Raw genomic sequence first — 11,720 nt, forward strand, 5'->3', positions numbered from 1 at the left:
TTTTAAACGTACATAAGTTCCTGTTACAATGTCTTTGGAACTAAAATTCTTTAATTTTTTTTCTCGTGTTTCAGAACCTTTTAAAGAAGCAAGTGGAGACGAGAACAGCGGACGGAAGAAGACGGATCACTCCACTTTGTATCGCTCAGCTGGACACGGGGTAGGAAAACCTATTAAAAAAAACCTTAGATTAAATGTTGCAGAGTTGGTTTGGATGATTGTTCCAGATTAAAGCTTTATACATTTTATACCAAACAGAGTTCTTGTTCCATGTTTCTTCTGCAGGGATTTCTCACCAGCTCTGTTCAACAGTGCTCCTATTCTGCCCTCGGGCTCCTCCATGTCCAACCAGCTGGCCCCCCAGCTGAACTCTGACTCCAGCCCAGGACAGCCTTCTTCTCTGGCTCTCAGGCCCAACCAGGACGCTATGCTGACCTCACCGCCTGCCAGCAGCGTCAACAAAGGCCTGGAGGACAACAACGATGGGTATGAGGACAACATTTAAACATCATTTAATCTGATCTTTCTTCCTTTCAACTTCACTGTTCTGCTTTCAGAGTGAAGTCCAGTCTGCTGCTCACATCCGCCTCTAAGATCGAGCCCATGAAAGCCCTGGACTCCCGGTTCACAGAGAGATCAAAGGCCACCCCGGGGATCACGTCGGCCATCTCCTCCACTGCAGGACTCACGCCTCTGGAGAGGTGAGCAACTCAGGGAGAGAACCGTGAAGAAAGAAGTGACAGAAAACTCATCATCTCTCCTTCTCTTCACGCAGCAGGCCGAAGGACGGCGGCTCCGCCCTGAAAGACGCCAAAACCAAAGAAGAGACGAGCAGCGACAGCGAGGACAAAATGGCGGCCATCAACAAAAATCTGGTGTTTGGGAAGAGAAAACCGGAGCTGCTGATGGAGGGAGGAGAGGTGGTGGAGAAGAGGAAGAAAGGGCGGCCGAGGAAAGACAAAATGGCCGCCCCCGTCCCTCAACCTTTCACCCAGGTAAAAAGAAAAACATATTTGTCTGGTTTAGGCATGAGACGGGATGAAATTATGATGTATGATAACCTTGGGCAAAAATATGATTTTGCAATATGACTGTATTATTATTACAGCTTTAAATAGTTTTATTTTGAAATTGGTATTTTTAAAAAAAAGAACATCTTTTCTATTATCATATTCAACTTTAATTATCTTTGGAAGCTGTTTTTAGATCTCACAGGAGTTATGCTGAAATTGTATTTACCTGTGTGCATTTATACTTATGATTTTTAGCACCTAATGCAATTAGGTTATCCTTATAAAGTTTACATCCAGTAAGATAACTGCTTTTCTATTGCTTTATTAGTTAATACAAATCAGTGTATACTGCTCAAGTCTTTTTATTGAAGTAATGTATCACGTTGGGAGTTTTTATCGTGTTTTAAATTTCAGAAGGGTTTTTCACGTAAAGGTTATATAATTATATGCACAAGAAACAAGAAATCACAACTATGAATGCGTTCAGCTAACGAGCTGCTCGGCTAAAGGAGGCATTCAGTTTTATCACCTTTCACTTCAAACTTGTCAAATACACAATCCAACAACTCCGTTTTGCAGACAAGTTGTGATCAGCGCATTAAACCGCAGCAACACGGTGATATATTTCACAATCTGATGCTAACGTTAGCTCGTTCATTTCAAGATAGCATAAACTTTACCTGGAGCTGCGATCATGTTGTGTTCCCTCCACAGTCCACAGAGTGCAGACCCCTCCCCCGTGCACCTGTCATCAACTCTGCAGGGGTGCACGGGGGAGGGGTCTGCAGCTGCACAGACCGGGAGCTTATACCGTAGGAACGGGATGAGAGAAAATTTTAGTGGTTCTCAAACCGTGACTTTTTCATATCACAAACCGTGTTTCCATCAAGGCTTTTTGATGCACATTTAGAAGTGTCGCATTAAAAATGCTCTTTAATTCGCGAAAGAAACGTTAAATTAGCCGTTAAGCTGTTAAATGGTTCCATTGTCCCGAGATGATTAGCCTCTGCTAGTTAGCAAGTTTCACTTCCTGTTTACTACTGCAAAGCTTGTCGCCGACATCTGACGTAATCACGCATTGCGTAGCCTCGTTTATTTGCATCAAACAGTCAAGAGGGAAACTAGATGGAAACAGTCTAGATTTGAATTTTTATTTATTTAATTTTTTGCGAATTTTGAAAAGTTCGATAAAAATTCACTCTACAACTGGATGGAAACACGATTACTGTATACCTTGAAACCGGGTATTTGACCCATGCCTAGTCTGGTTTATGACTGAAAACGTAAAGAAGAATTTTTATATGTATGCTTTATTATAGTTGCACTGTTTTTGTCTTTGCAATCTACTTTTAGCTAACATTTGGCTACTTCTAACTGACCTTTTGGTACTTTTAGCTAACATTTGGCTATCTCTAACCTTTTTGGTACTTTTAGCTAACACTTGGCTACTTCTAACTAAGCTTTTGGTACTTTTAGCTAACATTTGGCTACTTCTAACTAAACTTTTGATACTTTTAGCTAACACTTGGCTGCTTCTCACTAATCTTTTGGTACTTTTAGCCAACATTTGGCTTCTTCTAACTAAACTTTTGGTACTTTTAGCTAACACTTGGCTACTTCTAACTAAACTTTTGGTACTTTTAGCTAACACTTGGCTACTTCTCACTAATCTTTTGGTACTTTTAGCTAACACTTGGCTACTTCTCACTAATCTTTTGGTACTTTTAGCTAACATTTGGCTACTTCTAACTAACCTTTTGGTACTTTTGGTTAACACTCATCTGAATGTAAAGCTCCACAGTTGGATTAACAGAGAGTTTGGTCTTCCTGTCAGATAACTTCTCCACCTGAGCGAGAGCCCAGCAGGGTGGGGGCTCCTCCAGCTCCGGTTCTTCTAAAGCTACCAAGTCCAAGTGTAAAAAAGTCCTTCAGCCTGCAGGTAACATGCTGACATTTTCTCTCTGCTGTCTTTACAGTTCACTCCTGAACGATGCTTTACGGTCAGCGCCTTCCTGTAAATGTAATGTGTTTGTTTGCAGGTGAGCATGGAGCCGTCGGTGATCCTGGATGTGGAGAATGAGGTGTCTGTGGTTGCTGGTTCAAAGCTCAGTCAGCTGCGATGCTCCAGAGACGGACGGGACTGGAACACCCTGTTGCCCAGCTCCATCGTCGTGGCCGCGGGGAGCAGGTAGGAGGCGCGGCGCCGTGGCGTGTTCAGCCGTTTTTATGTCCACCAAAATAAAACATGCTCAAATAAAAAGCACTTACTTGAAAAATAAAAAATAAAAATGTAAATGTTTGAATCTGTTTCTTCTCCCTCAGCGACGTCCTTGCCGTCGCCTGTGAGGACAGGATGTTGTCGGTGTTCTCCTGTTGTGGGAGGCGGCTCCTCCCCTCCATCCAGATGGCCACGCCCATCTCCAGCCTACATTGCTCCGCCCACTTTGTCATGGTTCTGACTGCTGGAGCAGCGCTGTTTGTCTGGTCAGTTCTTGTTTTGTTAGAAGTTTAGTGAGGTTTTTTAAAGCAACTTTTGAGCTTTTTGTGTAATTTTTTGTCAAACTTTTAAAAATAAATCTTTTTTATTTCCTTTTCGTTTCTTTTTACTGATCGTTAGGTTATGAATTCTTTATTTATGTACATGTATGTAGGGCTGTATGTAATATATATATTTTCTTGTTAATGGCGGAAGATGTTATAAGATTTTTTTTTTCTTCTTTCTGCTCCTTTTCATTTTCATTTTAATGACGTGTTTGTGTTATGGTTGAATTTTGTGTGTTTTAATTAAATGAAATAAATTAATTCAAAAATATATTACTATTATTATAATCATCATCATCATCATCATCATCAAAATCATCAATATATTTGTGTTTCTTGCAGGGATGTTCATAAACAGAAGGCTTTGGTGAAAAATGAGTCGTTACTGACCATTTTATCTGGTGAGTGCTAAAATATAAAATCTGCAGAAGCAGTTTAAACATACAGAAGAAATGATTTTTAATAAATAAAATTATTAGATGTTTTAAGTTAGTTATATGAAGCGTTATGTTTGACCTGCAGGTGCTGACACTACAGTGTCTCAGTCTCTGCTGACTCAGCAGGGAATCCCGGTGGTGGGGTTGTCCAACGGGAAGTCTTATTGCTTCAGCTCCTTGTTGGAGTCGTGGTAAAAACCCAAGCAGCACAGAAACACACAGCCGACAGGCTTTGTAACGCTAATGTCTCATGATTTCCTGTGTTCCTGTCAGGACTCTGATAGCAGATAAAGGAGACTCTCTGGTGCAGTGCGCCGACTTCAGGAGCTGCCTTCCTTCCCAGGATGCACCTGTGTCCTCAGGACCTCTAGCTGTCATGCAGGGCCGGAACCTCAAGTATGGGTTTTAATGTTCTGAACCGTCTCCTGCGAGCTGCCGCGGCTTCTTACTTTCATTCAGAACCCGTCTGCTCCTCCTCCCGCAGCGCCGGCCGGTTGGCGTCCCGCCTCTCGTCCACGCCGCACCACCTGCAGCAGAGCATGACGCTGGCCTTCCTGGAGAACCAGCTGGCGTCCGCTCTGACTCTGCAGTCGTCACAGGAGTACCGCTACTGGCTGCTCATCTACGCACGTTTCCTCGTCAACGAAGGTACGGAGGCGCCGGCCGGGTCCGCCGACCGTCGCAGCGTTCAGGTTTTAGTTCTTCCTAACGGTTTGTGTTTTCCTTCCAGGCTCAGAGTATCGTCTGCGGGAGCTCTGTAAGGAGCTGCTGGGTCCCGTCCACAGATCGGCTGCTACGTCCTGGGAGCCCACCACTTTGGTACGACACTGCTCCACGCTTTACCTTCAGCTAACATGTCAGGGTTTTCACAGATGCTTAAAAAGGCTTAAAAGGCTTTAAATTTATCAATTCAAAAATAAGGCCTTAATAGTGTGAATGCTGTAAGACATTCACACTATGCACTAGATTCACAGCATTATAGTGAGTTTAGTGCTTTACAGCGTTCACACTATTAAATCATTTTTTCTTCCATAGGTTTTTCAGTATCTGACTTATTCCACAATCTTTGTGCTCTTTCAACAATTCATATATGAAAACGTTCAGCTTATTCATGAGGGGTGCTATGACTATTGGCATTTCAGTGTTTTAAAACAGTTTCAGCTATTTCACATTTTTTAGCCACTTTTTTGCCTTAAAAAAATGAATGGATCTGTTTTCAACATCCTTAAAATCCTTCAAATGTTTCTAAATCTTTACAACATCGTACACATTTTGTTTTGGTTATGCTGCTTTTCACGTTCTTGTGCTAATTGTAGCAATTTTTGTTAATTTTAGCTTTTTTCTGCTAATTTAGCTAAAATTCAGCTTCTTTCCACTATTCTTTTGCTTTTTTCTACTTTTTAAAAAAAATTCTGCCACTTGGTGCTATTTTTGCTTCTTACAGATGCTTTCTGCTATATTTAGCTATTTACTGAAATTTTAACTAATGTTTAGCTGCTATTAGCTAAAGTAAGCTTTTTTTAAGCTAAACACACATTTTTGTAGCTATTACAACTATTTTCAGATAAGTTCAGCAAACTTGTGTTTCTTATGCTTTCTTATGGTAATTTTTAAAATTTCAGCTACTTTTTAGTTGTTTTACTAAAAAATTTAGCTGTTTTAGCCATTTTACTACAAATTATCACTTTTTTATACTTCTATACACTTTTTCTGCTAGTTTTACAATTGTTTATAATATTTTCTCTATCTGGGTGCTAATTTCACCTTTTTCCTACTAGCTTTAGCCTGTTGTATGCTAATTTTAGCTACTTTAGGTATAGATCTGCTTCTTTCTGCTATTCTTCCGCTTTTTCTACCTTTGTGATTTTTTTTCTGCTACCTTGTGCTGTTTATTTTTCTTAAATGTTTTCTGCTATATTCAGCTGTTTGCTGCAATTTAAGCTAATGTTCATCTGTTATTAGCTAATTTATTTTTTAGGCTAAATACACATTTTTGTTATTAGAAATTTTCGGCTAAGGTTAGCAAACTTGTGCTCCTTATGTTTCCTTATGTTAATTTAAAAAAAATTCCAGCTACTTTTTAGCTGTTTTACTGAAAATGTCAGCTGATTTAGTTATTTTACTACAGTTTATCACCTTTATGTAATTTAATTTTTTTCTCCTGTTTAACTATTTTTCAACTATAACTATTTCAACTGGGTGCTAATTTCAAATTTTGGCTGCTACCTTTAGCCTATTCTATGCTAATTTTAGCTACTTTAGCTATAAATCTGCTTCTTTCTGCTATTCTTCAGCCTTTTCTACTTTTGTGCTTTTTTTCTGCTGCTTTGTGCTGTTTATATGTCTGAGATGTTTTCTGCTATATTCAGCTGTTTGCTGCAATTTTAGCTATGTTCATCTGTTATTAGCCAAATTTAATTTTTTTAGGCTAAATACACTTTTTTTTGTAGCTATTAGAACTTTTTTTGGCTAAGGTTAGCAAACTTGTGCTCCTTATGTTTCCTTATGCTAATTTAAAAAAAATTCTTGCTACTTTTTAGCTGTTTTACTGAAAATTTCAGCTGATTTAATTGTTTTACTACAAATTATCAATTTTTATTTATTCATTTATTTATTTATTTAACTATTTAACTATTTTTCAACTATAACTATTTTAACTGGGTGCTAATTTCAAATTTTCATCTATGTTCAGCTATTTTATCTCTTAGCTTTTAGCTGTTTTCTGGTTTTAACTAGGTTTGTGCTCCTTTTACAGTTTTTCTGCAAAGCTAGGCTTTTTAGCTTCTTTCATCTTTTCAAAGTGAGCTCACATTAACAGGTTTCCTGTAAAATATAATCAATTCAGTTTCAACAGCTTTTAGCTGATGTTTTCAGCAGGAAGCATTCACATTTCATTTTCACAGGAAATACAATTTCTCTAGTTAGCATTAAGATTAAACTCTAATTTACAAGTTTGACCTTAAAACCTGTTGTTTACAGTGAAGAGGAAAAAAATTATTTGTATTTTGTAACAGTTGAACCATTTTTATTATTTAAGAGCAGATCGAACCCTGATTCAGAACCTTATGAATCTAAATAGAATAGATTTAGAGGATTAACCAGGAAACCCAACCTAATCTTAACCACCAAGAGGATTTAATTTCATTAATCATTACATCCAGTTTAAAAGGAAAAATGTGTTTTGTTTTTGTCATTTTTGTGCTCAAAGAAAAGAGGTTGTGTCGCAGATTAAACCATAAATTCTGCTTCAGGTTCCTGCAGCTGCTCTGACCTGTACCAGACTCACAAACTGTGCCGAGGTCAGCGGTTTCCTCTGTGACCCTTTGTTTCCTGTTTGTTCAGGGGCTGCGCAAGCGGGAACTCTTGCGGGAGGTTTTACCCGTCATCGGCGAAAACCTGCGATTTCAGAGACTCTTCACCGAGTACCAGGATCAGCTGGAGCTGCTGCGCAACAAATAACACGCACTAATCCACACACACAGACTGACCTGAACACACACACACACACACAGAGACTGAATCCGGAAGCTGAAGCGCTGCTGCAGCCGCGGCCCGATAAACACAGCCAGGCTGAGGCTTCTGTCGTTTGTTTTCCTTCAGGTTTCACTTTGAAATCAACGTTTCTGTTTTTGTTGTCTTTTTAAATGTGCGACCGGCACACCTGCCTCTTATCCTGCTAATCATGTTGAGGGAGGCAGATCCAATCTGAGTTTCTCTTAAAGGAGTCAGAACGTATGTTTTCAGCAAAGGGACGTTTTAACTGTAGCATCATGAAACGCCGCTCGGTTTCACGCTGCTACAGTTAAAGAGTGGATTTAAAAAATGCAGCGGAGTGTTTAAAAATACTCAAAAAGCACTTAATATTTTGTTTATGGCAAACAAAAGAGCATACAATAAACACTTTTTATTTTCTACAGCGAAGCAGGGAGCACCCGAGTCATCGCGTCAGAATAAACAATAAAATGCAAAAAATGATAAAATCAAATGTTTCTTTTTCTTGCTCTGCAGGACTCCTGTGTTACAGACTGTTAAAATCAAGTCCGCTGAGCTTCAGCTTCATTGTTAGAAATCAGATCATGAGTCTTTCTATTTAAACAACTGCAGTTGGAAGTAATGAAGTAAAAAAAAAAAAACACACACAATCCTGACTTTTAAAATGTTTTTTTGTTTTATTTTAAGTTATTTGAAGTCGGTCGTGTGAAGCAGCTGCTGCCTCCGGCAGGTTGTTGAACATTCAGCTGGTTCAGCAGCTGCAGGAACACTCCTCTGCAGCTCAGTGTTAACCCCACCAAACATTCATCTGTACAGTCTCTTTATTTGTGGGCTTTTTTTTTTCTGCTTATTTTTTTGTTGTCATTTTCAACTGTTTGTATAAAAATAATGTCCTTTTTTTTGTTTGTTTTGTTTTTAATAAGAAAAGGAGAAAAATATAGAAATTAGCTGAATTTTTTGCTTTGGATGAAAGAAGGTTGGAATAAACGAAGGCTTTGGTAAATTGTTGTATGTTTTTACTTGTGCTGCTTGAAATAATCTGATTTAGTTACATTTGTAATCTCACATTCAAGCACATGCTTAAATGTATCATTTTGGATATTTTTAATGAGTGGTTAAAATCAGTGGTGAGATGTAACAGAGTACAAATACTTTGTTGCTGTACTTAAGTACATTTTCCATATAGCTGTACCTACCGATAAGTAGATTTCTTCATGGGTACTTTTGACCATTACTCCACTACATTTTACATTAATCGTATGTACTTTCTACTCCACTACATTTCTGTAACGCGTTGAATTACAAATTGCATTCATGTCACGTCGCATTTTTTTTTTAAGTAAATCCGTGGCGAGAGGGGATTTGCTGTAATTGGTCCACTAAACCACTGCAAAGCAGGAAAGTACCTTTAGATCCTCCTGGGTCTGCTGGAGCAGGAGCAGCACGCCCAAAATAGATTCGAAGGAAATGCGCCATTCATGGCCTTATTTAAAAGACTTCAATCTAACCGGTTCAAAAAACAACTTGTTGAGATTTGATAAAGGACATTGGTGAAAAATGCTTCTGTAGCTGCTGTCAAAATCTGTGATGATGTAGAATCACAAGTCTAAGTGAACAGTATCACAGAGGGTAAACACAAAAACATGCACTATCTACAGCATTGTTCACTAAAATGGCACCATTGATGTGTTAAAAATATGCACACAGTAGGCACACTTCATAATATTTTAGACCTGTCCTGGAACAATTATTATCAATATAAATTATACACCCACCGGCCACTTTATTAGGTACACCACGCTAGTAACGGGTTGGACCCCCTTTTGCCTTCAGAACTGCCTCAGTTCTTCGTGGCATAGATTCAACAAGGTGCTGGAAGCATTCCTCAGAGATTTTGGTCCATATTGACATGATGGCATCACACAGTTGCATCCATGATGCGAATCTCCCGTTCCACCACATCCCAAAGATGCTCTATTGGATTGAGATCCGGTGACTGTGGAGGCCATTTGAGTACAGTGAACTCATTGTCATGTTCAAGAAACCAGTCTGAGATGATTCCAGCTTTATGACATGGCGCATTATCCCGCTGAAAGTAGCCATCAGATGTTGGGTACATTGTGGTCATAAAGGGATGGACATGGTCAGCAACAATACTCAGGTAGGCTGTGGCGTTGCAACGATGCTCAATTGGTACCAAGGGACCCAAAGAGTGCCAAGAAAAGATTCCCCACACCATGACACCACCACCACCAGCCTGAACCGTTGATACAAGGCAGGATGGATCCATGCTTTCATGTTGTTGACGCCAAATTCTGACCCTACCATCCGAATGTCGCAGCAGAAATCGAGACTCATCAGACCAGGCAACGTTTTTCCAATCTTCTCTTGTCCAATTTCGATGAGCTTGTGCAAATTGTAGCCTCAGTTTCCTGTTCTTAGCTGAAAGGAGTGGCACCCGGTGTGGTCTTCTGCTGCTGAAGCCCATCTGCCTCAAAGTTCGACGTACTGTGCGTTCAGAGATGCTCTTCTGCCTACCTTGGTTGTAACGGGTGGTTATTTGAGTCACTGTTGCCTTTCTATCACCTCGAACCAGTCTGCCCATTCTCCATGACCTCTGGCATCAACAAGGCATTTCCGCCCACAGGACTGCCGCTCACTGGATGTTTTTTCTTTTTCGGACCATTCTCTGTAAACCCTAGAGATGGTTGTGCGTGAAAATCCCAGTAGATCAGCAGTTTCTGAAATACTCAGACCAGCCCTTCTGGCACCAACAACCATGRCARGTTCAAAYGCACTCAAATCADCTTTCTTCCCCATACTGATGCTCGGTTTGAACTGCAGGAGATTGTCTTGACCATGTCTACATGCCTAAATGCACTGAGTTGCCGCCATGTGACTGGCTGATTAGAAATTAAGTGTTAACGAGCAGTTGGACAGGTGTACCTAATAAAGTGGCCGGTGAGTGTATAATTAATATTAATTATTGTCTTGCAATTGCAATAAATCCCTGTTGACCATTTCATGGAGTATCTCCATTCTTGGACCACGTATTTCTGTCTTTGTTAAATAAATATTTCCATAACATTTGGCGTCACGAACGTTTTCCGCGCTGGAGCTCCAAGGGCCGACACCAGAAGATCTCCCTCTGATAAGCCTCAGGACTAAATTTTATTTATTTTTTTTTTTTTTGAGTGAATGAGGAGCTGATGGTATGGACTCGGACCATGACTCCTCGCTGGATAAAAGAACCTTTGTTCTGGCAGAGACACGGTGAACTAAACTTTATTGTATTAATACCAAATTATATTTAATTCGGCACACTGGATAAGAAATTCTTATTTTTATTTTCACACCCTCTGGTTCTGAGGAATCATTTTTCAGGCCAAAGAAGGGCCTGAATGAGGGGTAGGGAATACATTAAGCAAGTAAGTACTTTTTTGCTGTTTATCTGTACTTTTACTCAAGTACAGTGTTTGAGTACTCGCTCCACCACGGGACTTATCTGATCTGTTCTTTTTTGGTTTAACAATCAAGAATTGATTAATATTCAGTGATAAATGTTTAAAATTTGAATTGCTTCATAAAAATGAATGAATTTCATTGCATAACAATAAGTTACGTCTTTAAGACAAATTCAGTCTGAAACTTGATAACTTTTGGTGACAAAATGATCTGATGACTTTTAATTTTAAAATCATGTTACGGTTCTAAGACAAAGGACAAAAATGCTGATATTAAAAGAAATGTTTGGTTAAAAAATGGCTACAATTCATTTAGTTAAAAAACAATTTGAAAATAATCATGAACTTAAAGTAGACACATCCTGCTTTTAAATTATTTTTTTACATTTAAATCATTCATTTGATGTTTTTATAAAGTGGAACTACAACGCTTTGGTCTGAATTCCTCCTTACTCTATCATTACCAGCTCCTCTTTCACCATTTTTCTGCTGCCTGTCTCAAAGCAGCTCGTTTTGTTACTGTTCCTTTAAGATGCTTTAAGCCCCGCCCCCCTCCTGCTTCCAGACCAGTTAGAGATGAGAGGTGGGACTTACGTTTTGTAGTGTGGCGACACTAGATGGAAACTCAGGTTTTTGTGAAAGTTTAATTTTAGTAAGTTGCTCAACAACGCCACCCTGGGAATTTCACCCAGAGATTACTACCTCTTGTTCAAGGCACACAGGTTCAATTATGCGAGGATTAAAACATCTGAGACAGTTTCCAACTTATAAAA

General features: G+C 39.3%; 1 protein-coding gene across 1 annotated transcript in view; it reads left to right on the forward strand.

Moving 5' to 3' along the window:
• hira (histone cell cycle regulator a) overlaps positions 1-8,486 on the forward strand; it is a 19,336-nt gene extending 10,850 nt beyond the window's left edge. The window contains exons 13-25 of the mRNA XM_014014643.1: positions 75-160; positions 286-486; positions 558-701; positions 776-995; positions 2,848-2,952; positions 3,053-3,201; positions 3,336-3,497; positions 3,897-3,955; positions 4,077-4,182; positions 4,265-4,387; positions 4,476-4,639; positions 4,722-4,810; positions 7,334-8,486. Of these exons, the coding sequence (XP_013870097.1) occupies positions 75-160; positions 286-486; positions 558-701; positions 776-995; positions 2,848-2,952; positions 3,053-3,201; positions 3,336-3,497; positions 3,897-3,955; positions 4,077-4,182; positions 4,265-4,387; positions 4,476-4,639; positions 4,722-4,810; positions 7,334-7,450 (1,725 nt within the window). The 3' untranslated portion in view covers positions 7,451-8,486. The remainder of the gene's footprint in view (positions 1-74; positions 161-285; positions 487-557; positions 702-775; positions 996-2,847; positions 2,953-3,052; positions 3,202-3,335; positions 3,498-3,896; positions 3,956-4,076; positions 4,183-4,264; positions 4,388-4,475; positions 4,640-4,721; positions 4,811-7,333) is intronic.
• The last annotated feature ends 3,234 nt before the right edge of the window (positions 8,487-11,720 follow it).

Source organism: Austrofundulus limnaeus, unplaced genomic scaffold, assembly GCF_001266775.1.
Source record: "Austrofundulus limnaeus strain Quisiro unplaced genomic scaffold, Austrofundulus_limnaeus-1.0 Scaffold117, whole genome shotgun sequence".
Classification (NCBI taxonomy): domain Eukaryota; kingdom Metazoa; phylum Chordata; class Actinopteri; order Cyprinodontiformes; family Rivulidae; genus Austrofundulus; species Austrofundulus limnaeus.